The following is a 24441-nucleotide window of genomic DNA, read 5'->3' as shown; positions in this document are numbered from 1 at the left end:
GGGCTCTCTGCTCAGCGGGAAGCCTGCTCCCCCCACCCCGCCTGCCTTTCTGCCTACTTGTGATCTCTGTCTGTCAAATAAATAAAATCTTTAAAAAAATTTTTTTTATGTTATATTTATGCAAGTAATCTACACCCAACATGGAACTCGAACTCATGACCCTGAGATCAAGAGTTCCCTGCTCTTCTGACATGTCTCAGCTTTTTATAAGAACACATGGTAACAGTACCCATATGGTGCTCCAAACATCAGCAGTAAGAAAGACTTCCAGACTGTTCTTTGGTCTATGCAGCCTGCCAGCAGAGAGGGCAGTGATTATGGCTTTCCCTCCACAGAGGTGTGCAACAGGTGGACAGGATTGTGGGCACATTTCCCCCAGATGACAACACGAGCTTCTTACTTGTTTTCAACTCTAATGATCGTCTCTCCCCCAGACTCGACAGATCGAGGTGCCTGGAGCACAGTTGACAAATCAATCTAAGGAAACAGTAGTCCTGGAAGAAATGGCTGATTCCATTCTTGGGCTGGGCAGGGACTGTGCAGGATGGCCCTGGAACATCAGAATGTTCCAGAAAGTTAGAAAGATTCCAAAGAACTATGGAATCCTGACAGTGGACCAGAAGAACTAGCTGCAAGGTGCTCCCATTGTCAAATATAAGACAGTGTGTCACAAAAAATGAAGAATGTAGAAGAATTCGTGAATTGTTAATCGATAAAGGAGGGGGAGGGCAAGCGCCTCCTTACAGTGGGATGCTGACTGGTAAATGTGGAAATGATAGACGTAGAAAATCAGCATTTGGGAGCCATCACAGTAATAATTCACTCAGGCAGGAATCCGCAATGGATGCTATCATGGGATACACGTGTGCTGGGAATAGGACGCTGACTCAGCCAAACGTCTTCCCACCAATTCTTCATTAATCACAAAGTGGGAAAAAAGTACCTTTACAGTGGGGACACCTGGCGAACATCACCTTAACCAAGTGATCCGTGTCGACATCACAAAAAAATGGGACAAATGGACATCACCTGTCTCCTAACATGAGGTGCTGAGTCTTCTGACAGTGATGCAGCAGCCAAAGCTGATCATTCTTTTTTTTTTTTTTTAAAGATTTTATTTATTTATTTGACAGAGATCACAAGTTTGCAGAGAGGCAGACAGAGAGAGAGGAGGAAGCAGGCTCCCCGCTGAGCAGAGAGCCCGATGCGGGGCTCAATCCCAGGACCCTGAGATCATGACCTGAGCCGAAGGCAGCAGCTTAACCCACTGAGCCACCCAGGCGCCCCCAAAGCTGATCATTCTGCAGAGCAAATACATGGTCCATAGTCCTCAGAATTGTCAATTTCTTAAAAGTTCAACAAAGGCTGAGAAACTGTTCTAGATGAGACCAAAGACGTAACAACTAAACACAGCACATGGTCCTAGATCCTAGATTCATTCACCTTGGGAAACAAAACAAAACAAAACAAAACTCTGTAAAGTATAATGGACAATACTGGGATAATAAAAATTAGATATGAACTGAATCATATGTACTAATATTAAATTTCCTGAATTTAAGGATTGAATTCTAGCTGTATAAGAGAATGTTCCAGTTCTTAGGAAAAACACACTGAAGAATTTATGAGCAAAGTGGCATGATATCTGGAACTTACTTTCAAATGGTTGAGAAAAAAAAGAATAATGGATATTATATTGTGAATCCAGGAAAGGACATAGGGGAGTTTGTTGTAATATTCTTGCAACTTTCCTACAGGTTTAACTTTTTTCAAAAGAAAAAGTCTAATTGGAAAATAAAGTTGTGACACATCTGCTTCTGGTGATAGTTGGGTAAGATCCCTCCAGAGCAACTTTACACAGACAAAAACAAAACAAAACAAACACCTCTGTATTTAACACACACAAACGTAAAAACCATTTAAGTAAGCCCCTAGAGAGTGGGCTATAAATACCAAATAAAGTAAAAGGATCTCGGGTGCATGGGCAGCTTACCTGGTTAAGCAACTGCCTTCAGTTCAGGTTATGATCCTGGAGTTCCAGGATTGAGTCCTGCGTCACGGACCCTGCTCATTGGGGAGTCTGCTTCTCCCTCTGACCCTCCCCTTCTCGTGCTCTCTCTCTCTCACTTTCTCTCTCCTTCGAATAAATAAATACAATCTAAAAAAAAAAAAAAGTAAAAAGATCTCTTAAATGCTGGGGAAAAAGGTAACAACTAGGAATTCTGTATCCAGTGAAAACATCCTTCAAGAATAACTAAAAGAGGCATTCTCAGAAGAAAATTCACGGCTAGCAGATTCTCACTACAATAATTGCTAAAGAAATTTCTACAGGCTGAAGGGATGTAATACCGGATGGAATCTTAGATCCTCAGAGAGGAATAAAGACCATCAGTGGGTAAATGCAAAGGGTCTGTTATTTTCCTCTTAATTTCATTTTATTATATGTATGACTCTTTAAAGTAAAAGTGATGACGCTGTTGGGTGCCTGGTTGGCTCAGCTCATTAAGCGTCTGCCTTCAGCTCAGGTCCTGGGATGGAGCCCCATGTTGGGCTTGTTGCTGAGCAGGGAGCCCACTTCTCCTTCTCTCTCTGCCCCTCCTCCCACTTGTGTTCTCTCTCAAATATATAAATAAAATATTTTTAAAAAGTGACAATACTGTCTTTGGGGTTAATAAGATATAGGTAGTTGGAATCCATTTCACACTATAGTATATTGGAGAGGGGATAGATGGATTTATACATTTCAAGTTTTCCTACATTTAGTATGAAGCAGTACTGGGAAAACATGAGTGAATAATAATGTAATCCCTAGAACAACCACACATACACCGTGGAAAGAAGTATAGCTACAAAAAGGAAAAAAAATAGAAAAAATAAAATAGATTAAAAGGAAAAGAAAAAAGGATGCAGGAAAGGAAGGACCAGAGGAACAAAAAATAGAGACAAACAGAAAACAATAAAATGGTAGGAATAAGAACAAACTTCCTCATCCCAATTAAAGTCACCTACAAAATCCCCACATTTAACATCCTACTCAATCGTAAAAGATGAAAGACTTTCCTAGAAAATCAGGAACAAGACAAAGTTGTCTGCTTTTACCTTTCCGATTCAACACAGGACTGGAAGTCCTTACCAGTGTAGTTAGGCACAAAATAAAAGGAATACAGATTGAAGACGATGATATAAAATGGTCTTTTTTTTATAGAGACAACACAATCATGGGCATAGAAAATTCCTAGGATGGGGCACCTGGGTGGCTCAGTCATTAAGTGTCTGCCTTTGGCTCAGGTCATGATTCTGGGGTCCTGTGATCAAGACCCCAGATCGCCTGCTTCTTCCCCTACCTCTGCCCTTGCTTGTGTTCCCTCTCTCATTGTGTGTGTGTGTGTGTGTGTCTCTCTCTGTCAAATAAACAAATAATCTTTAAGGAAGTTCCTAGGACTCCACAAAAATAGATATGAAAACTGGTAAGTGAATTTAAGGGGGTTGAAGGACAACAATATATACAAATCAAATGTATTTCTATACAGTTGCAATGAACAATTGAAAAAATTGCCAGCACTGGGTGCCTGGGTGGCTCAGTGGGTTGGGCCTCTGCCTTCAGCTCAGGTCATGATCTTGGGGTCCTTGGATCGAGTCCCGCTTCGGGCTCTCTGCTCAGCAGGCAGGGAGCCTGCTTACCCCTCTCTCTCTGCCTGCCTCTCTGCCTACTTGTGATCTCTTTCTCTCTGTCAAATGAATAAATAAAATATTAAAAAAAAATTGCCAGCTGAGAGACATCTGAGGACAGTCACAATTTTGAATATGATGGCATAGTTGGAGTCACTCATTGGGACTGCTATATTTTTATTATTTTTTAAAAGATTTTAAAAAAAAGTAATCTCTACACCGAACATGGGACTTGAACTCACGACCCAAGATCAAGAGTCATGTGTCCTACCAACTGAACCAGACAGGCGTCCCAAATATTCTGTTTGTTTAAAGTTTCTATTTAAATTCTTATGTGTTGGGATGCCTGGGTGGCTTAGTTGGTTAAGCTGCCGCCTTTGGCTCAGGTCATGATTCCAGGGTCCTGGGATTGAGTCCTGCATCTGGCTCCTTGCTCAGCAGGGAGCCTGCTTCTTTTCCCGCCTCTGCCTGCTTGTGTGCATGCACGCACGCATTCTCTCTCTCTGATAAATAAATAAAATCTTTGAAAAAAAATTTTTTTTTTTTAAAGATTTTTATTTATTTATTGGACAGAGAGAGAGATCACAAGTAGGCAGAGAGGCAGGCAGAGAGAAAGGAGAAAGCAGGCTCCCCGCTGAGCAGAGGGCCCGATGTGGGGCTCGATCCCAGCACCCTGGGATCTTGACCTGAGCCGAAGGCAGAGGCTTAACCCACTGACCCAGGCGCCCCTGAAAAAAAATTCTTATGTGTTAGTTAACACTGTATGTCCGTGGAAATTACTTAGTGATTGTGAGTGAAATGAAAGATAATTCCATGGGTGCCTGGGTGGCTCAGAGGCCTGGTTAAGCCTCTGCCTTCAGTTCAGGTCATGATCCCAGGGTCGTGGGACTGGGCTCTCTCCTCATCGGGGAGCCTGCTTCCCTCCCTCTCTCTCTCTCTTCCTACTTGTGATCTCTGCCTGTCAAATAAACAAATAAAATCTTTAAAAGAAAAGACAGACAATTCCAAATAAATTGCGAAAAGTTATGTGTGTTGTGTGCAAGTAATAAATGCCTAAATTTGCAATAAAGAGGTAATGAACGAATGTCTTATTTTTTTTTGAAAGAATTTATTTTATTAAAAGAAACTGATGGAATGAGGCACAAGAAGGTGATCTCCCTGGGTGCCCCGTGAAGAAGCAAGCTGGCTGTGTCCTGCTTTGGAGGCCCTGCTATGCCCAGAACCCTCTCTCCCAGCAGGCAGGCCTTCGCCCACCCTGCAGGGGACGGGCCGGCTGGGAGGCCTCTCTGCTGGGCCGCGGGGCTGACCGCTTGGAGAATATTCAAACCGCAGAATCTTGGAGGCAGGCAGGGCCTCAGAGTCCATCATGTTCTACTCCCTCATTTGCAAAGTTTAAACTGGCTTCTACTTACCAGATAAATGCCTCTTCACTATATAAAATTTTGGATAATATTTTAAAATTAGAGACAATATCACTTATTCCATGACCCAGACACAAACACTTTAAACATTAGGGCAGAACGCCTGGGTGGCTTAGTCGGTTAAATCTGCCTTCGGCTCAGGTCATGATCCTGGGGTCCTGGGATGGAGCCCCGCATAGGACTCCCTGCTCAGTGGGGAGTCAGCTTTTCCCTCTGCCCCTCCCCTCCTCTTGTGGCCAAGCTTGCTTTCTCTTTCTCTCTTGTAAAAATAAATAAATGATATCTTTTAAAAAATATTAGCGCATGTTCCCTTTGTTTCTTTTTCTTTTTTTAAGCTCATTTATTCTTGAAATGCTATCCTGACTTTTTTTTTTTAGGTTTTATTTATTTATTTGACAGACAGAGATCACAAGTTGGCAGAGAGGCAGGCAGACAGAGAGAGGGGGAAGCAGGCTCCCTGCTGAGCAGAGAGCCTGATGCGGGGCTCGATCCCAGGACCCTGGATCACGACCTGAGCCGAGGGCAGAGGCGTCGACCCACTGGGCCACCCAGGTGCCCCTATCCTGACATTTTTAACATTAACCCTATATAATGAGGATTTCCCCAAATCATTACGATTCTTCCATAAGCATTATTTCTAATTGGTGTGTGGTACGCCGTGGTACATTTGCCTTAGAAACACCTAATAACAGTACAGTTTGCCTCCGCTGCCCAGGCCAGATACAGATCATATTTATGGCACAATATGGTGAATACACTAAAAACACTGAATTTCATTTTTAAAGATTTTATTCATTTCCTGTCAGCAAGAACACAAGCAGGGGGAGCGGCAGGCAGAGCAGGCAGAGGGAAAAGCAGGTTCCTCACGGAGCAGGGAGCCCGATGCGGGGCTGCATCCTAGGACCTCCAGCTCACTACCCGAGTCAAAGGCAGACACTTAACCAGCTGAGCCCCCCAGGTGCCCCTGAATTGTGTACTTTAAGTAGGTGAATTGCACAGTATGTGAATTACATCTCAATAAAACCTTCTCCCCCAAAGATTTTATTTCTTTGAGAGAGAGCACGAGTGAGTGAGAGCGAGAGAGCATGGAGGGCGGGGAGTAGGCTCTCCACCGCGTAGTGAGCCCAACACAAGGCCTGACCCCAGGACCCTGGCATCATGACCTGAACTGAAAGCAGACGCTTAACCGACTGAACTACCCAGGCGCCCCAGGTTAAACCTTTTTTAAAAATTAAGAAGAGGAGTAAGCAGGGGCACAGAACTACATGGAGGATTCATAAGAGTCTTACCTCTGCTTTTGTGTACATTTCGAATTTTCTAGAATAAAACGTTGGATACAGTATTTCCTAGAATTCTCAGAGGTACTCATCCTGGTGATCTCTGGCCCCCTGCAGTTCATGGACTCAGAGTAGGTTCTATCCTCTAGATGGTGGGGGGGGGGGCAGGGCTGTTTCACACACAGCCCTGGCCAGTGCTGGCCCCTTTGGCCATCTTCCTACTCCACTCACCGCTCTTCCCCACTCATGGGCTGCTGGACTAAACTCTGCCACTGCGCCAAAAGTGGGCTTCTGCCAGGGCTATGAGCCCCTCCCCGCCCCCTCCTCCACACCACTGACGGCTCACGTGTCCCGCCTCCACCCAGCAGGGAGTCACCTTCTACCTGCAGCCACCAGAGAGCAGCTGGGATCCTGTGACGCACGCAGCCCTGGCCTCTCCGTCTCAGCCCATCCCACACTCTCCACTGGGGAGAGCTCAGACACGGCTTCATACACCACCCAGGCCCCCTGGCTCTCTCACTTCCGGATCCAGCAGCTTTTTCTACCGGCCCATCTTCCCACCTCACCGTGCTTTCTGGCTCTCTGTCCCGCCAGCCATCTTCCAGAAACTTCTGCCTAAGCTCTAAGAAGTTCAGGCTCTAAGTGACACTGAATTCCTTCCCACGTGGCGCCTGAGCCCCAGGCAAATCCGGGGACCTCTGTATCTGGGCACTTGTGTCCAGTCCCTGGAGGTTTGCCAAGCTCTAAAAAGCCCTGGAGAGATTCTGGAACTCGACAACATCTAGGAAGTGGGTCCAGCCAGTTAGGTGGTTTTGCCTGATGTCTCACACCTGTGTGGCCCCCGACTCAGCCCCCACCCAGAGCTGTAGACGCGGCTTTTGGCATCAGGGAGAGAAGACTGGAGGAGGAACTGAAGTCAGGCGGGGACAAGCAGGGCTGGAGAGGGAGAAGGGCTCCATAGGACACATGACAGAAGCAGAATCGCCAGGACTTGGGGACCAGGTGGTTTTAAGTAAGGTTTAAGGAGATTTCCAGGTTGGGGCACCAGGTGAAAGGTGACTTCCTTAGCCGGGGTAAAAGGTGAAAGAAGAGCGAATGCAGGTGTGATTGCTGAAACGGAAGCCCGCGGCGGGGAAGGAGGCCCAGAGCTGGAAACCGAGGCCTAGAGCTGGGGTAAGTCGGGGGGGGGGGGGAGCCCCTGCCGAGCCAGAGAAACCTCGCTCAGAGGCGTCCTTCTGAAACAGGGTGACCACAGGGCCCAGTCCTGGTTTACACCCGCTGTCCTAGAGTCTGGTTTATGCTTCTTGCTCTGCGGAGCCCCTTCTTCGCTCTCCAGAGTGTTCTCGTTTGGATCACAGCCGATGGGGTCACTCTTCTCAGGAGAGCCTGCCGGCCAGGGACAGACAGGTGACTCAGCCAGGCTCCTTTCAGCCGCTGGCTTCTTTCTGCCTCTTCATCTTCTGCCTTCCACCCTCCATGCCTGCCTTAGACATATTTTCTCTTTGCTCTGCCTTCCTCTTGGCCACTTCCCCAGGAGAAAACTCATCCCCACCCCCACAGGCCATCTGGGTTACCCCAAGTCACAACTGTAGGCGCTGAAGGAAGAGCAAGCCCAAGGGCCAGCTGCTCAGGTCGTTGGGGGGAGAGGGGCTCAGCTGGGCTGGGGGCTGTGGGGCTGGTTATGGAGTCAGCACGGGAGTGCCAGGCCTCTCAGTCACTTTCCTGCTTTGCTCTCTTGGAGCCGGGCCCTTCTGCTCTTGGAGTTGCCCCTGCTGTCCTCTGCAAAAGATGGAACAGGTGACCCGAAATCTCTTGGCACTGCGAAGTTGTGTTATCTTCCCTGGTGCCACCGCTCACGGGGTTCAGGTCACGTGCTGTGGGAGGTCGGTCCCCTGGAAGAGAGGGCTTGCATGCACGTGTGTGGGGCTCTCCCTGGCTTGGGAGGTTGAAGACTAGAGTCCGTGGAGCCCTTTAAGGACCCGCCTAGGGGCTAAGGCCTGCTTCTCCGCGGCCCACAGACCCTAGGCAGGCGTGCACGGGTCCCTGCTCACCTGCAGGAGGCGCCGCAGACACACGGAGGGCCAAGGGGGTCCTCCCGCAGCGCCGCCCGGCTGAAGACACCGCGGCTTCTGGGAAGGGCTTCCCGCGAGGAGCTCCTGCGCGGGAGCCACGTGGGGTCGGAAGGAGGAGGCGCGGACAGCAGAAAAGGAAGAGCCCCTTAAGGGAATGGGAAAAGGGACCATGAGAGCGAGACCTGAAGCTCCGGTCCCCAGCTCGAACCTCGGGCGGCTCACGCGGAGAACCGGAGCGGGTGTGCATGGCGTGCTGTGTGTGTGCTGGGGCCCCCCGGCCCATGGGACTCGGGAAAATCGGTTACAGGGCGCTGGGAGCTCGCAAGTGTCCCTTAATGGGGGCTCTGGGGGCGAGCACTGGGGAAGGCGGTAGGTTTTGTAGTCAAACCCGGGTACAAGCCGAGCTGCCCCTTGACCTCTCTGAGCCTCAGTCTGCTCATCAGTAAAATGGGGTTAACGAGGCGGCCTCGTCTCGTGAAGCTGGAGGTGATGGAGGCCAGGGAGGCCGAGAGCGCAGCTGCCCTAATCCGGGCAGGAGCTTCGGGAAGCCGAGCAGGACCGGGTAGGTGGGTGGGCGGCGGCAGCAAGAGGGGGCGAGGAGAGGCGCGGTTCCTGGAGAGGAAAGGGGGTCCAGACGCACTCGGCGGGATAGAGGAGGCTGCCCCTCGCCCAGGAGATGCCGCCGCGAGTCTTCCTGTTCGTTCCGGGCGCCCGCCTGGGTCCTCGGTCCTGAGCTGTCACCTGAACGCCCGGGGAGGGGGGCTGGCGCGCCCCCTCCGGGCGGAGAGGCGGGACTTGGCGGCGGGCGCGGGCCGGGGGGGTGGGGCGAGGGCCGGGGGGCGGGGGCAGGCGCCCCGCGGGGAGGCCGGCCACGTGACTCCCGCAGCCCCGACCGGGCCGCCAGGCGGGGAGCGCCGCGGCGGCCCCAGGAGGTGGCGGCGGGCGCGCGAGCCCGGGCCGCGCGGGACTGGCCGTCGGGGGTCCCGGGACGGCGGTCCCGGGGGCGCCCATGCCATGGAGAAGCTCGCGGCCGGGCTGGCCGGCCTGCGCTGGAGCATGGGCGCCTTCCCGCTCGACCTCATCGTCAGCCGCTGCCGCCTGCCCACGCTCGCCTGTCTCGGGCCAGGTACCGGGGCGCTGGGAAGGGCGGCCGGGGGTCCGCGGGGAAATCGGGGACTCTCCGGACAGGTGAGGGGTGGGAGGAACCGTGAGGATGTGGCCCCTGCCCTCCCGCTCCCGGCGCCGGTCCCCGCAGCTCCCGGTGCGCCTTCCCTGGAGACCCGGGACCCCAGAGCCGAGGGTCCGCCGCCTCCTGGGCCCTGCGCACGGGCACCGGGACAGAAAACCGGGACAGGCACTGAGGCCGGGCCGGGACAGAGTTTTCTGGGCCAGATAGAACCCGAAGCGTGGCGGAGGCCCCGTGCCCGCCCCGTCGGTGCATCCCTTTCGCTGCTGCTCTCAGACCCCCCCGCCCGGGCCGCGCCCCCTCTGTCCCTTTGTCTCCCGCCTCTCACCTCTATCCTCCTGCATCCCTTGGGCCTCGGTCTCTGTCTTCCCACCGCCGCCGCCCCCAGCCCTGCTTGGCCCTTCTTGGGTCCCTTCTTGCACCTTCCTTTCGTGTCCTGGGGAGCTGTGTGCGGCCCCAGGCGGGCAGGCCACCTCGGGGAGAGACCCGAATGATTGGCCCTCCCGCCGGGCGTGCCCCTGGGTCCCCGGCCCTCCCCCACGTCTTGCCCCACTTCCCAGAGGCCCGGGTGCTCCGCTGATGGGACTGTGCGTGGGGGCCCAAAAGGGGACTCCTGGAGGCTGCACGGAATGAGGGGACCGTTTGGAGGAAGGGGATCTGCTCGGCTGGAGGAGGGGCGGGAGCCGGGGCTGGCAGCCAGGCCGGGGGTTTTGTGTGTGAGAAGAATAGGGGTTTGGCCCGCGTTGGCACACTCGCTTCCCTGAATGCTAATGGGGCCCGCGGCCACAGGCTCCTCTCCGCTCCATGGGGCCCGCAGCCCCTCCTCCGACCCGCGTCCGCGAGGAGTAGGCACTGTTAGCATCGGCGTGTTTCTTGGGCGCACTCCGTGGCGGCGTCGGGACCGGGGCCATCGCCGTTGGACAGAGGTGCTCAGCAGCCCAGAGTCTTGTTCTCTGAGTCGTGAGCACGTGATCCCGAGACCCTCGGTGTCAGCATCAAGGCTGTATGTGTCTGCCTGTGAATGGGCTAAGCGGGCCCTCGGTTCTGCCTGGCCACTTCCCACACATTCTCTTTGGCATCACTCCCTCCTGGGGGTCTTTTCTGAGCTCCCCAGTCTGGGCAGGCCTCTTTGGGACTCCCATGACCCCTCTGGCACCCTTGACTTGAGTCCTGTGCTCTGGTTGTCATAGTTTATTGTCCTAAGGCTGGGCTGCAGCCTCCTGGAAGGAAGACATCCTACCGAGTAAAGATTATGGACTTAGAGTGAATGGTCTGGGTGTCTGTGACCATGGTGGCTATCACTGTGGTCACCATGAGTGTGACTATGTGAACGAAAGTGTGTCTTGAAGTCTTAAAGGTCCTTGAATGTCTAGGCATTTGGGAAGTCCCCTTCGTGGTGCTGTGGGACTGAGTTGTGTCAGTGGGGTGACGAGCTCCTGTCACCGGGCCAGGTGGCTGCACTGGCTCAACTGTTGGGGACCATGACCCATGGCTGCTGATGTGTGCCCTGTGTGGCTGTGGCCCATGTCCCTGTGGAAGGGGGTTGGGGGCAGCTGGGGCTTAGGAGAGCTTTCTCTGCCCCAGGAGGGGAGGGGTTGGAGAGGAAGGATCAGACACCCACAAACACAGTGGGAGCCAGGCCCTCCCCCAAGGACCTGAACACATCCTCCGTTCTGCACACCCCCCCCCCCCCATCATGGAGCCCTCTGGCATCAGGATCAACCACTTCTCATTGGTTGGGTGGCAGCAGTTTAGTAAGTTGTGTCTGAGAAGGCTGGGAAGGAGGCATCCCCCACCCCCTCTCTGCCCACCAGCTGCAGCCAGGAGACCGCTCCCCGGGCCTCCTGGAAGCTGGGCCAGCCCCTCCGGCTCCCCTGGAAACCGTTGCTGGGATTGGAGCCTCCTGGGCCCAGGCCCCTCCCAACACCTCTGCCCCAGTGCAGCTCTCCCCAGAACTAGGCCCCCCCTCGAAGTACCCCCCCGCCCCAACCTCAACACTGTGTTCCAGAGCCTGGGAGGGTGAAGGGCTGACAAAGGGAGAGCCAAGAAACAGCCTCTCTGAGAGGGGCCAGCAGGTATCTGAGGCGCTCCTCTCTCCTTTGAGGTCCCCTGAGTGCAGGAGGCTCCTGGGGCAGTGGGTGAAAAGGGGCTGCGCATGGGAGAGGCAGGAATCTGTTCCTCTAAGCCCTGCTCTTCTTCCGACTCGAGTGATGTATGGCTCTGGGGGAGCCCTCAGCTGGGCCCCACAGCAGACAGCCCTGTCTCAGCCCTGTCTGTGCTTCCAACAAGGCCCTCCTCACCTGACTTGGGCACTGACTGGGGGCTGAGAATCCTGCTGGTGGGCCCGTGGGCCAGCTCTGGTGTCTGCTGCTCTGTAAGTCCCCACTCCGCCCCCAGCTAGTTTGCTGCTCCCCTCTGGGAGTGCCCAGACACCCTCACTCAACATCAAAGGTGGCCTGTTGTCTCAGTTCCTCACAGGTCTAAGTGCTCCTGGAGGGCAGGGCTGGCTCATCTGCTGGGAGGGGCTCCTCCCACTTCCCCCCTCCCCAGGGCCCCATGCGGCACTGGACCTGGGACAGCTGGTAAAGGACTCAGGGCTCTGGCTGGCTTGGTTGCTGGGGCCCTGTCAGGAGACGGAGCTGGGGGCCCTGGGAGACGGGGCGTGACTCATAGCCCTGAGGCCACAGCTGGCGAACTGCCTGTCCCCTGAGCATTGACCTAGACAGGATCATGGGGAGCTGTCCCTAGTCAGGGTCTTCAGGAAGAAGTGCGTCTCCTTACTCTCTCTGCTCATCCTGATGTTGGCTTTACCTTTCTTTCCTCTTCACCCCTCCTCTCCCAGGGGAGTATGCGGAGGGTGTCAGTGAGAGAGATATCCTGCTCATTCACTCCTGCCGCCAGTGGACAACGGTGACAGCCCATACTCTGGAGGAGGGCCACTACGTCATCGGACCCAAGATTGACATCCCTCTGCAGTACCCAGGTGTGCCCAGCCAGGGACAGATGACCTAGAGCCACTGGGTGATGGAGGCAGGAGGGTGGGGGGGTGGGGCTTGGGAGAAGCTGTTGCTGATCACCCTTTGCTTGGCACAGGGCAGAGCAAGGGCCTGGCTGGAATGGGGCAGTGAGGGTTAGGGTCCAGTGGTTTTCATACTGTTCTGGGGAGTCCTGGTTTTCTTGTTGCAAACCTTTGAGGCACATTTTATTTGAAAATAGATTTTAAATTACTGATTAAAAAAATACCCACACTCTCAAATTGCCGTGAATCAAATCTTAACCCCAGTGAGCGATGTGGGGTGTGTACCACGAGCCGCCCTCATTAAGCCTCTTTGGTACAGACCCTCGCAGAGAATGTGGCCAGGATCTTCTCAGTAGTGTGTAACCGATGTGCTTCAGAAACGAAGGGATGCCTGGGCTGATTATCTGCTGCTTCTGGCCACTGTAATCCTGATCTTCCCAATTTTTGTGTTAAATTCATTGCTTTCATTGATTGACTTTATAAGTGTTAAATTTTTAGGCTTTTAATTAAGATTATGCTCATGAACTACTTTTGTCTTTTATGTATATGATATCGATATCCTCCAGCAGATTTTGTTTGAAAAAAGGATTCTGCTGGAAAAGGAAAGCATCACCCTTGTATTTTACACACAGTAAAATGGAGGGTTTAAGAGGGAAGTGACTTGCCCAGGGTCACCTGGCTAGCGGGCAGCAGAGTGTGGGCTAGAACCCAGGGAGATTCGCTCCCGGGCTGGTGCTTCCTTGCACCACCCTGGAAATGCAGGGTCGTCATCACCTGGGTGGGAAGGATGGGAATCTGGCCCCCTCCCAGCAACGCCCCTGTGGGAGCCCACGATCTCACAGATCCTGTGTGTTAAGCCCGTGGCTGCCTTCCAGACACTGAGCTGAGAATTTTCTCATTTTATCCTCACGATCACCCTGTGAGAAAGTCTTATTCCTTTTTAAACTCACACGAGGCTCCAGGAGCTCCAGGAGGTTGCTCCCTACCCCCAGCCCTTCCTGGGTCTCTTCTGAACCAGGGAGATAGGACTAAGACAAAGGCTTCTGCTCTTTACAAGGACCCTGAGAGTCCTCACATCCCATTTAAAAGATGAGAAAACTCTCTCAAGTGTCTTTCTGACCTGGGGTTCTGTCCTGAGCCCTTGAGAAGGCCTGCTTTAGAAGCTAGAAACTTCCCAGGCTAGGGATCTATCTGGTGTTCGTCTAGGAAGAGGTCCCGGGTCGTCTTCTTGAGAGAAAAAAATCAGAAAAAGCCCTCACTATCAGAAGAGTGAATTTACTGTCCTATTTCATTTGTGTGATTAAAAATCTGGGAAACCAAGGCACAGCCTCCTAGGGAAGAGGCTTCTAGTGTGGGAGGCTTCTAGCCCTTCCCCTATGTCTTTTGGTGCTTCTGAGTGCATGTGGACGGTGCGGTCATGGGGTGACAGCTGGCCTGCAGGAGAGGCACAACTCCATCAGCATCTTTCCAGTGGGTGGCTCAGTGGGGGAGGGGAGACCAGGCCCCTTAGGAGCAGGCGGAGTAATGAGGAAGCTGAGTGCACAGCCCAGTTCCTCCTAATGAATTAATAATGGACGGGGCTGGGGCAGTGGCTGTGGACCTGGGAGGGGTGGGGGGAGATGGCAGGGAGGGGAGGGCAGCCCAGCATGGGGGGAGTCAGGGGGAACCTGGCTGCTCGGAGGTAGTCCCCACTTCGAAGCTGGGTGGCCCTGGTCAGCACTCTGGGAGCTAAGCCGTATGCTTCCATTTCACAGATGGGAAAACTGAAGCCTACAGAGATTAAATTGTTTGCCTAAGGTCACACAGTTGGTAGGTGCCAGGGATGGGATACAACCAGGTCTGTCCGCCCCCAAGTGTGTGCATTTACCCATCGTTCTTGAGGGAATGGCTGCCAGGCCCGGGTGCTGGGGGGATGGGGAGACGGGCAGGGCTGCTTTGGGCTGGATGGGGCGCTGAGCAGCAGCATGCTTGTGTTCTAGGAGGGGAGGGCAGGGACCAGGGGCAGGCTTGCAGTGGGTGCGGGGGTGTAGAAGGGCAGGTCCCTGGGCCTGTGGGGCCTGCAGGGGGGCGAGGTGGGGCGGCTCAGGCAGGGGAAGGCTGGAGAGGAGGCTGCAGGGGCAGTAAAGGCTTCCAGGGGCTAGCGCCTGAGTCCCGGGAGGGCTCCCTTCCTTCCTTCCTCCTGAAGTAATGACCGGTGCCGGGCCCAGGCTGCGGTGGAGGGTGGGGGGGTGCTGGCTACCATGGTTACATCGATCCACCAGCCACATCCTCCCTGGGCTGCAGCCCTGTCTTGGCTCCAGCTCTCGCCACAGGGGGCAGTGGGCATTTGGCCCCCCATGGCTGCTTGGGGGGGGGCATGTGTGTGGGGGGGCGGGGATGCAGTCCCAGTGAGGGAGGGGCAGCACTCCCCCAACTCCCACCACCTGACCCCTGACCTTCTTTGCCAGGCCGGTCCCCACAACATCCCTGCTGCCCTCAAGGGCTGTGGCACATCTTAGGAGGGTCTCAGAGTGGTTAGGGGAGGACTCCCTTCCCAGCTTTCTCCTGGGCACTCGCCCTTCTTTCCTGCTTCTAGATGCTCATGGACTCTGTCCTTGGCCCGCTGTGCTTCCTACCCAGCACTGGGGAGGCCGGGTGGGGGGGGTCCTCAGTCTGGGATTCCGGCTGGGTTTTGGGGAATCCAGGATCCCCCACACTGTGTACAGAATGGTGTCTGTGTTCGTGCCAGGAGTACAGCTGTGGGCATTTTTCTGCGAAGAGGGTTCCCAGGGGGTTAAGATCTCTGCTCTTCCTCTTTGAGCCGTCTTCCCTCCTCCCGTGGGCTGGTGACCTTCAGTCTGTACTTCTGACCCGGAGTCCCGAAGCCCTGCGCCGGAATGCTCACCGCACCCCCCAATACCCCTGGAGGGCCTCCCTTGGTCCCAGGACTGGCTCTGCCCCACAACATGGCCCTTCCGGTTCCCGGCTTCAGTTAGCAGCTCTGCCAGCTCCATTTTTTTTTTTTTTTTCTTTCTTTTCCTTTCTTGTAGTTTCAAGTTGTGACTTCAATTTCAGTTTACGTACAGTGTAATATTCATTTCGGGCGTAGTGTTTAGGGATTCATCGCTTACATACAACCCCTGGTGCTCAGGACAAGTGTCCTCCTTAATCCCCGTCACCTGTCTGGCCCATTCCCTGCCCACCTCCTTCCAGCAACCCTCCGTTTGTTGTCTGGCATGAAGAGTCTGTTTGGCCAGCTCCATCTGTGCTGCGGCTGGTGGCCCGAGTCCTTTCCTCCCCTGCCTACTCCTCATCCACCACCAGCCTTCCTTCTGCAGACCTCTTGGTCTGCTCGATTTCGCGCTTCCCCCAGCTGCTGTCCCGGCCCCCCTGCAGCACGGACCCTGGTTTACGTGACTGGCTGCCCCATTTTATTTACAGAGCTCAACTTGGATCTTGGCATTTCATTGCTCAAAACACTATAATTGCTTTCATTTCTTTTTCTTCCTTCCTTTTCTTTCTTTCCTTCCTTCTTTTTGTTCCTTCCTTCCTTCCTTCCCTTCCTTCCTTTCGGAGGCTCAGATGACCCTTTATCGAAATACTTTCCTTTCTGGTTCTTAGTTAGTAGGGTATTCTCCTGCACCCCGTTGATGCCATCTATGATGTCACAAAGGTGGCAACCATCAACATTGCCGCCTACAGACTGGGCAGATCCCAGGATTTCTTAAATGGTTCCAGAGAGTTCTCTGGCTAAAGACGTGTGCCACTTCTGTGAGGCAGTGTTGACAACCCCTCAAAAGTGATGTTTCCACTGTGATTCTGGTCGTTCTGCTTCTGTCTCTTCATGGTTCATTGAGGACTTTGATGATCAGAGCAGAGGCGCGAGTTCAATCTGGGCCTTTCTGTCCTGAATGGTCAGTGTCACGGTCTTCCTCACCGCTGGCCTGGGCGAAGTCCTCACTCACCTTGTTTGGAGACAGAACCAGGGGGCCCATCTTGGGGGCCCAGCACACGTGGTCCCAACTTCCCCACTGGTGCCCTTCAGGTATAAAACTTTGATCTCATTGGGGTTGAACTTAGGCGAAAAGCCAAAAAGCCAAGAGCTCATTTTTTCCTGAGTGGAATCCTTCCGCCTTAATCTGGCTTCCAGAGCTCTTCATCACGTGGGTGCTACGTCCCCTACTGTCTTCCCCTTAAGTCCAGGCCACAGAGACTCCCTGCATCGGGCAGCAGTTTGCCCTTGTGACTTGGTCTGGTTCATGCCAGCTCTTCTGTGTGCATGGTCTGTTCCATAAAACTCTTCTCATTCCCAAGCTCCCCTCGGGCTGCCAGGCAGGTTGCCTCTAAGTCTGTGGTCCTCTGGCTCTCTAGTTCCAGGTCCCCTGGGTGCTCACCATCACGCCCACTCTGTCAGAGTCCCTAGGTTTGCACCCTCTGTCGGGTCTAGCCCAACGTCTGGCACACAGAGGGTGCTCCATAGCTGTTCGTAGAACAAATACGTGCTTGGGCCGTGATGGCAGCAACCCCCAGGAAGACTGTGGAAGCTAAAAGCCACCTCGTCTCCCCTTGGCCTATTGTCCCCTCACCCGAGATCCCCCTCTGTCTGTGGAAGGTCTGAGAAGAGGTCATCCGTCCCCACGTCCGGGAGTTTCACAGCCTGTCTTTGTGCTCACGTCAGTGGGCACATAACACGTGTGTGGCCAGTGAGGTGTGACTGTTTACACAAGGCTGTCAGCTTCATGGATTAGCCTCCTCCTCTATAAATCTGTGTCTACTGGGGGCCTCCACCGAGCCAGCCAAAGCCGCCCTGGGCTTCAGGCTTGGAAGGCCTTCTCTGCGGGAGGGGATTTTGCTGGGCTCAGTTCAGAGGCCTCTGGGACACTGCGGCTGGATGTTGGACCAGGCCAGGGGCTGGGAACAGAGCTGGGGCCTGAGCAGTGGTTCTGGGGCCTCCAAGGCTACGGCTGAGCCCTGGGTCTGCCCAGTGCAGCAGTGTGCATGCATCGGCAACCCAAGGTACTGGATGCCAGATCGAGACAGGGCCCCAAATTTCCTGCTCCAGCACCCTCAGATGAGGGCTCAGAGAAGGGAAGGGACTCGTCTAGGGTCAGAGCAAGTCAGAGCGGAGCTGGGACAAAGCCAGAAGCCAGCATCTCCAGTGCCACGGTGATGCTGGGCTAGAGGCCAGCTCTGTGTGCAAGTGCTCGGCTGCCTCTCTGCATTTGGATTTCTCTGGGCGGGCAGCTGCTAACCTCCTCACCCACCCGCAAGCCCTCCCTGGGGTGCTAGATGCTAAGTCTGTTCGTGTTCGCCCTTGAGCCAGCCGACCAGCATCTCCCGCCTCCTGCTAGTGCAAAGCTGCCTTCCTGCCTGCGGGAGTTCCAGTGGGACTGGCTGAGATGAGCGTGGCAGGAAGGGACTAGCAGGCAGGCCCGCCCTAGCAGCCTGTGTTCTCCTTTGCAGGGAAGTTCAAGCTCCTGGAGCAGGCCCGGGATGTGCGGGAGCCAGTGAGGTACTTCAGCAGCGTGGAGGAGGTGGCCAGCGTCTTCCCTGACCGCATCTTTGTGATGGAAGCTATCACCTTCAGTGTCAAGGTCAGTCCTTGCCAGACCAGCCCTGACACTGGTTGGAGGGTTGGAGGGTTGCCCTTAGGTAGAAAGTGTCAGTGTGGCTCCTGGCAGCTCCTCGACGGCATTTGGCCTGATGGGACTGTATCAGGAGAGTTAGGTGAATGACCCTGGCCTGCAGAACTTTCTGGAAAGGGGGTGAGGCAGGAGTAAGTGTGTGTGAAGCATCATGCCTTGACTTGGAGACCTTAGGGCAGCCTGTCCTAGCATCCACTGGTGTAGGGGTAGTGGTTGTTGGGGAGGGTGAGGGGGACACAGTACTAACAGTCCCCCCGCTTGTGTACAGATCACCCTTTACTGTTTACCAACCCTTATCCGTCAACTCATTTCTCTTCACAGTAGCTTTGTTGAGTGGATGGAGCATTATTACTGCCCAAATTATAAAGATAACGATAATACAAGTTCTCATTTATTGGATATTTTCCCAGTATGTCACTTTACATACAGCAGTCCTTTCAAGTGAGAGTTACTACGGGAGGCAGTGAAGGCCCCCGAGGTAGCTCATTCAAGGCTGCACAGCTGCTCTGGGGCCTCTCCAGGAGGGAAGGCGCGTCCCCGACCCCCTAGTCCAGTGGTCTTGATCAGGTTTCAGCCCGGAGAATGCTCGCTCCGCAAAGGGTGGCTTTCCCTGGGGCTCTATCTAAGGCCTCCCCGCGTCTCTGGGCTCTGCAGGTGGTGTCGGGTGAATTCAGCGAGGACAGCGAGGTGTACAACTTCACGCTGCACGCGGGCGACGAGCTCACCCTCATGGGCCAGGCGGAGATCCTGTGCGCCAAGACCACGAAGGAGCGCTCTCGCTTCACCACGCTGCTGCGCAAGCTGGGCCGGGCTGGGGCGCTGGCCGGGGTGGGCGGCGGCGGCGGCCCCGGAGGTGCGGGGGCCACGGGCGGCAGCACCAGGGCCATCAAGGGCAAGATGCCCTGCCTCATCTGCATGAACCACCGCACCAACGAGAGCCTGAGCCTGCCCTTCCAGTGCCAGGGCCGCTTCAGCACGCGCAGCCCGCTGGAGCTGCAGATGCAGGAGGGCGAGCACACGGTGCGCGCCATCATCGAGCGCGTGCGGCTCCCGGTGAACGTGCTGGTGCCCAGCCGGCCGCCACGCAACCCCTACGACCTGCACCCGGTGCGGGAGGGCCACTGCTACAAGCTGGTCAGCATCATCTCCAAGACTGTGGTGCTGGGGCTGGCGCTGCGCCGCGAGGGCCCCGCGCCGCTGCACTTCCTGCTGCTCACCGACACGCCGCGCTTCGCGCTGCCGCAGGGCCTGCTGGCCGGGGACCCGCGCGTGGAGCGCCTGGTGCGCGACAGCGCCTCCTACTGCCGCGAGCGCTTCGACCCCGACGAGTACTCCACGGCCGTGCGCGAGGCCCCGGCCGAACTCACTGACGACTGCGCCAGCCCACGCCGCGCGCGCCTCTGCCTGCCCGCGCCCCCGCGCGCCCCAGCCCTCGCGCGCGCCCCCGGTCCGCCGGGCGATGGCGACCAGGAGTACGTGAGCCCGGACTGGGCCGGCGCGCCGGATCCCGCCGCGCTGCCAGCGGAGATCCCCTATGAGGAGCTGTGGACGCACCAGGCTGCCGAAGGCCTCGCTGAGGGCCGGGCGCGGCCGCCCCCGGGGCCCGACCTTATCTCCTTCGCAGCCCCCGGGCCGTCCCGCCTGGAGCCTGAGGCACCGCCGCCTCCCGTCCCCCCCAAGTCCGAGGCGGTGAGTGGCCCTGATGTAGGCGGGAAGGGTGGGAGGCAAGGAGCGGAGCTGGGGGCTCGCTCTTCTCAGGGGACGGAGGTGGCCAGCCAGAGGCAAGTTCTCCTGAGCCCCAGGCTCGTGCCCCTGGAGTGTGTGACGGGATGGGGGGTAGGCAGGTGAAGGGGAGAAGAACTAGGGGAAAGGCATAAGAGCATATTTGTAGTAAAGGATGCTAGAGGCTGTGGCATTGGAAATTCTGGAGACAAAGATGCTAGTAGGTCTTTAGCTTGAAAGAATTTGGGATGGGCTCTGAAGGTCCCACAGAATAGGAATCGTTTAAGTTGTAAGTGAAAAGAAGGTCCCATGATGGAATAAATCTAGAAATATGTAGTGATGATTCCTAGCTCACCCCCTCCTCACTTTGGAGCCACAGAACTTTGGTTTCTTAAAGGCTCTGAGAAGTCCTGCACCAAGGAACCCTGTTTATGCCTAACGCAGAACTTCCCAACCACACTTGTCCACAAAATGGGCTATAGCTATTATCAGCCCTGAGAGCTTTGACCTATAAAGAAAGGGTCCAGATGGCAGATACTTGTCCTTCCCTTTCTTCTCCCTGTCAATACCACTTTCCTTCTCCTTTTTTTTTTTTTTTTAAGATTTATTTATTTGACAGGCAGAGATCACAAGTAGGTAGAGAGACAGGCAGAGAGAGAGGGGGAAGCAGGCTCCCCACCAAGTGGAGAGCCCGATGCGGGGCTCGATCCCAGGACCCTGAGATCATGACCTGAGCTGAAGGCAGAGGCTTCAATCCGCTGAGCCACCCAGGTGCCCCCTACTTTCCTTTTACTTAAGGGACTAGGTTGACCTGTTTTGATCTACTTCTGTGTTCTCTTACACTCACGATGGATTTCCAAGGCCGTGGGAGATAGTGTATGTGGGCTCTCTCAGAGTGACACAGGCTGGAGAGGCTACCAGGGGTGGGGTGGGTGAGTAGTTGGAGGTAAGGCAAAGGCAGTCTTATGGCAAAGGGTCAGGCCCAGACACCCTCCTCACCCAGCTGCTTGGGAAAGGGAGGATTAGGAGAGTCCACTGCTTGGGACAGGGCATGGAGTCATGGCCTTCTGCTTGCAGGTGAAGGAGGAGTGCCGCCTGCTCAATGCCCCCCCTGTGCCTCCCCGGGGCGGCAATGGCAGCAGCCGGCTCTCGGGCAGCCCCCCGGTGCCCCCGCGGTTCCCCAAGCTGCAGCCTGTCCACTCACCTAGCTCCAGCCTCTCCTACTACTCATCTGGCCTCCAGGATGGGTGAGCCCCTGCCTTCTCTTGGTGCTGGGTCCTCCTGAGGGGGACTGAGGAGGGGAAGGGCGGGGAGAAGGGAGCCAGAGCCAAGGGAGGAAGAGTCCAGGCCTGCCGTTCAGAGCGGATGGGCCACTGCTTTGCTTTCCACCTTCCTGCTTCAGCTTGTTCCCAACGAGTGGATGGGAACCCTGCTCAGGTTCCCTCCAGCCTGGGATCGGCCACAGGGACTGCTCCTTGCTCTATTAAAGTGTTTATGTAATTCAGTTTAGTTTAATTTTTCCTGGGATGGGAGAGGCTGGAAGACAGACACGGGCAGACCCGGGGCCGGGGGGGTGGTGGTCTCGGGCCTTGGGGGCTGGGGTGCGAGCAGGCATTCCTGAGACCCGAGTGGCAGTCTCTGGCCCGGCAGAGCACTGTGCTGTGTCCTAGGAGCCTGTGGCGTTTCCCTCTTGCACTGGCTTACCTTTCCGCGCGTGTCTTGCTCTCTGCCCACAGGACAGGTTCCCGCAGCGGCAGCGGCTCTCCGTCCCCGGACGCCTACTCCCTTTATTGCTACCCGTGCACCTGGGGAGACTGCAAGGCGGGCGAGTCGTCCAGCCGCCCACCCCCGGGACCCCTGCCCTCGACCACGCAGCCCAGCCAGGCCGCCCGGGCCCTTGCAGAGCCTCTGAGCAGTCGAGCCACCTCCCTCCTGGGGGCTGACACCCCCGTTCAGGCGTACCACAGCTGCCCGCCTCTGCTCAAGCCCTCTCACCCCCAGAAACGCTTCGCTCCGTTTGGAGCTCTCAACCCCTTTTCGGGGCCTGTCTACTCCTCAGGCCCTTCAGCGGCCTCCTCTTCTGGGCCCACCACCAACACGGGTCCCCTGGCTACCTCCAGCCCTGCCTTTTCTCCAGGCCCAGGCTCCCCAGGCCAGGCCTATTCAGCTGCTCCCCCCTCGTGCCCCACCTCGTCGTCCTCTTCCTCTGAGTGGCAGGAGCCAGCCCTGGAGCCCTTTGATCCCTTCGAGCTGCGCCAGGGCAGTTCCCCGGAGCCTGAGCTGTTGCGCTGTCAAGAGCCCAGAGCAGTGGGGGCTCCCTGCCTTTCGCCACTTGGACCCCCCAAGGCCTTTGAACCGGAAGGTTTGGTGCTGCGGCAGGTCCCCACCCCGCTGTCACCGGTGGGCCTGCAGGGGTCTGAGGCAGGCGGAGCACGGCTCCTTCTGCCCCAGGGGCGCCTGGAAGGGGCTCCTGCCAGTCCCCGGGAGGGGGCTGCAGGCTGGGGAGGCCGGGATGCCTCCTCCTGGCAGCCCCCTGCTGACCTGTCTGCGCTCTCCCTGGAAGAAGTCTCTCGAAGTCTGCGTTTCATCGGTCTCTCCGAGGACGTGGTGAGCTTCTTTGCCCGAGAACGCATTGATGGCAGCATCTTTGTGCAGCTCAGCGAGGACATCCTGGCCGATGACTTCCATCTCACGAAACTGCAGGTCAAGAAGATCATGCAGTTCATCAAAGGCTGGCGGCCCAAGATCTGAGCTTCCCAGCTTGTGGCCACACAGCTGGGATGCTGGCCTGGAGGCCACTGGGGTTAGCCACGGGTCCGCGGAGGGACAGTGGGCCCAGAGCAGGTCCTCCTGCAAGGAGAATCCGTGCCAAGACTGAGGCAGCCAGGCGGCCCCTCTGAGGGAATCCAGGGGAGACACACTTGGAAATGGGGGCATCTGGCCTTTGTGCTGAGAGGCACCGGTGTGCACCTGGGCCCGGGGACACATTGCTGGGATTCCCACGGTGGCGGGGTGGGGTGTCAGAAGCTGGCCAGCATGGTGACCTGACATCCTCCCCCGCCCTTGTGGAGAGCGTCAGACATCTTGCACTTCTCAAGCTTGTAGGTTCAGGTTAGAGACCAGGGCAGACGGGCCATCATTTAAGCACAAATTCCCCAAATGCCCCCCCACCCCGTGCTCTGTGGGCTTTTGGCCTTGGCCGCCCCAGAATCTGGGGGCCCATCCTGAATCTCTGGGATGCCCTTCCTTTCCCCTTGTATGAACTCGGGCCCTGGCCCCGAGCACAGGTGTGTCAAGCCTGTGTCGCTGTGCCTCAAGGCTCTGGCTCAGGGCGCTGGTTGGCGGGGGAGGACTCCCGAAGAGCACAGCTCTGCCACTGACCCGCTCACCTAGCTAGGGAGGCCGATGTTCTAGACGTCTCTAGCGCCCCCGCTGCTGCCTTCTGTCCTCTGGGTTGGGTCCGGTCTGAGGTTCTCACTCCCTGGAGAAGCGGGTAGATTGAGGTCAGCTGCTCCTGGATTGTAGCGGCAAGTGGCCTCCAAGCACTCCCACTTCCGCCCGGCTACTGCCCCCTTCACTGGGCTCCAGCAAACACCTGGTGTCCTTCCCTGGTCTGTCACTGGCGCAGGCGGGATGGTTGGGAAAGAGAAAGCACTGTGGTTTGGGAAAACCGGCTTTCTCCTTGCTCCTGGAGCCCAGGCCTCCTGCGCTCGTGCCGATGTCTGTCAGGTCTCTGGGGCCTGGATCCGGGCGTGGCAGTCTGCTGGCACCGGGAGCGGGCTGGCCGCTGTGTCCAACCAGCCGTCCCCCCAACCCCCACTCTCCCGGTCCCCTTCCCCCGCCCCCCCGGGGCTGCACTAACTCTCCTCACGCCACTAGCGGCAGGCCCCAGCCGGACCAGCCTTTTCTTCTGCCTTACCTAGCCTACCTACCTAGATATTTATTTGCTCCATTTTCCTCTGAAGTATAGTGAGGCCACGCTGGTGCTCGCGCCCCGGGCAGTCGCCTCCGCTCCGGGTCAAGGGGAGTCCGGAAGTAGAGCACAGACGCTGATGCTGAAGCAGTGGGCTTCCCTGCCGATCACTCTGTGAATCCTCAAGGACTCGTGAAATAAATGCTAGAGCACTGAACAGGAGTCGGGGGGCAACTCTGGGTGTCAACCCTCTTCCTCTGGAGGGCCCAGGGGACCGGCAGGTACAAGGCATGGGCCTCCAGGCAGGGGAGGACTTTGGCGTGGGGTGTGCACGTGGCCCACTCCTGGGTTCCCTTCCAAAAGCCCCTCCTCAGCCCCTCCAAGAACCTTCCATCTCCCACCAGCGTTTCAACCCAGTTCCTAGTGCTGCTGACTGGAAAGCTCCCTGTCCTCAGCCGGTGCCCAAGTTTAAGTTCCTGCACTGACCAAATGGCTGCCTGACGCCCTCCCAGAGCCCCCATTTAGAATCCCTTAATGG

At 56.1% G+C, this 24441-nt stretch overlaps 1 protein-coding gene and 1 long non-coding RNA gene across 4 annotated transcripts; one reads left to right on the top strand and one right to left on the bottom strand.

Moving 5' to 3' along the window:
- Positions 1–5923: 5923 nt before the first annotated feature.
- LOC122915251 lies at positions 5924–10099 on the bottom strand. 2 transcript variants are annotated; one of them, XR_006386033.1, is made up of 3 exons: positions 9954–10099; positions 8419–8584; positions 5924–7753 (listed from the first exon to the last, which is right to left on the bottom strand). It is a non-coding gene; the product is annotated as an uncharacterized LOC122915251 (long non-coding RNA). The 2 variants fall into 2 exon arrangements; XR_006386034.1 differs by lacking the exon at positions 5924–7753 and adding an exon at positions 8155–8259.
- On the top strand, positions 9454–24100 carry GAREM2 (GRB2 associated regulator of MAPK1 subtype 2). 2 transcript variants are annotated; one of them, XM_044261941.1, is made up of 6 exons: positions 9454–9565; positions 12468–12608; positions 18087–18217; positions 18923–19957; positions 21068–21237; positions 21727–24100. In XM_044261941.1, exons 1-6 carry the CDS (start codon positions 9454–9456, stop codon positions 22739–22741), a joined length of 2604 nt encoding a protein of 867 aa, XP_044117876.1. In that variant the 3' UTR covers positions 22742–24100. The 2 variants fall into 2 exon arrangements, with proteins under 2 accessions (XP_044117876.1, XP_044117877.1); XM_044261942.1 differs by lacking the exons at positions 9454–9565; positions 12468–12608 and having other exon boundaries at positions 18092–18217; positions 21727–21811; positions 22208–24100.
- Positions 24101–24441: the final 341 nt, after the last annotated feature.

The sequence above is a fragment of the Neovison vison genome, chromosome 8 (assembly GCF_020171115.1).
Source record: "Neovison vison isolate M4711 chromosome 8, ASM_NN_V1, whole genome shotgun sequence".
Classification (NCBI taxonomy): Eukaryota; Metazoa; Chordata; class Mammalia; order Carnivora; family Mustelidae; genus Neogale; species Neogale vison.
This window is presented reverse-complemented; position numbering and strand designations above follow the sequence as displayed.

Bases quoted from the DNA above. Each gene is read 5' to 3' on its own strand.
- GAREM2 (XM_044261941.1), top strand. From the start codon at position 9,454: ATGGAGAAGCTCGCGGCCGGGCTGGCCGGCCTGCGCTGGAGCATGGGC. The intron at 12,609-18,086 runs GTGTGCCCAGCC...TCTCCTTTGCAG, and splicing joins CATCCCTCTGCAGTACCCAG to GGAAGTTCAAGCTCCTGGAG. The intron at 18,218-18,922 runs GTCAGTCCTTGC...TGGGCTCTGCAG, and splicing joins CTATCACCTTCAGTGTCAAG to GTGGTGTCGGGTGAATTCAG.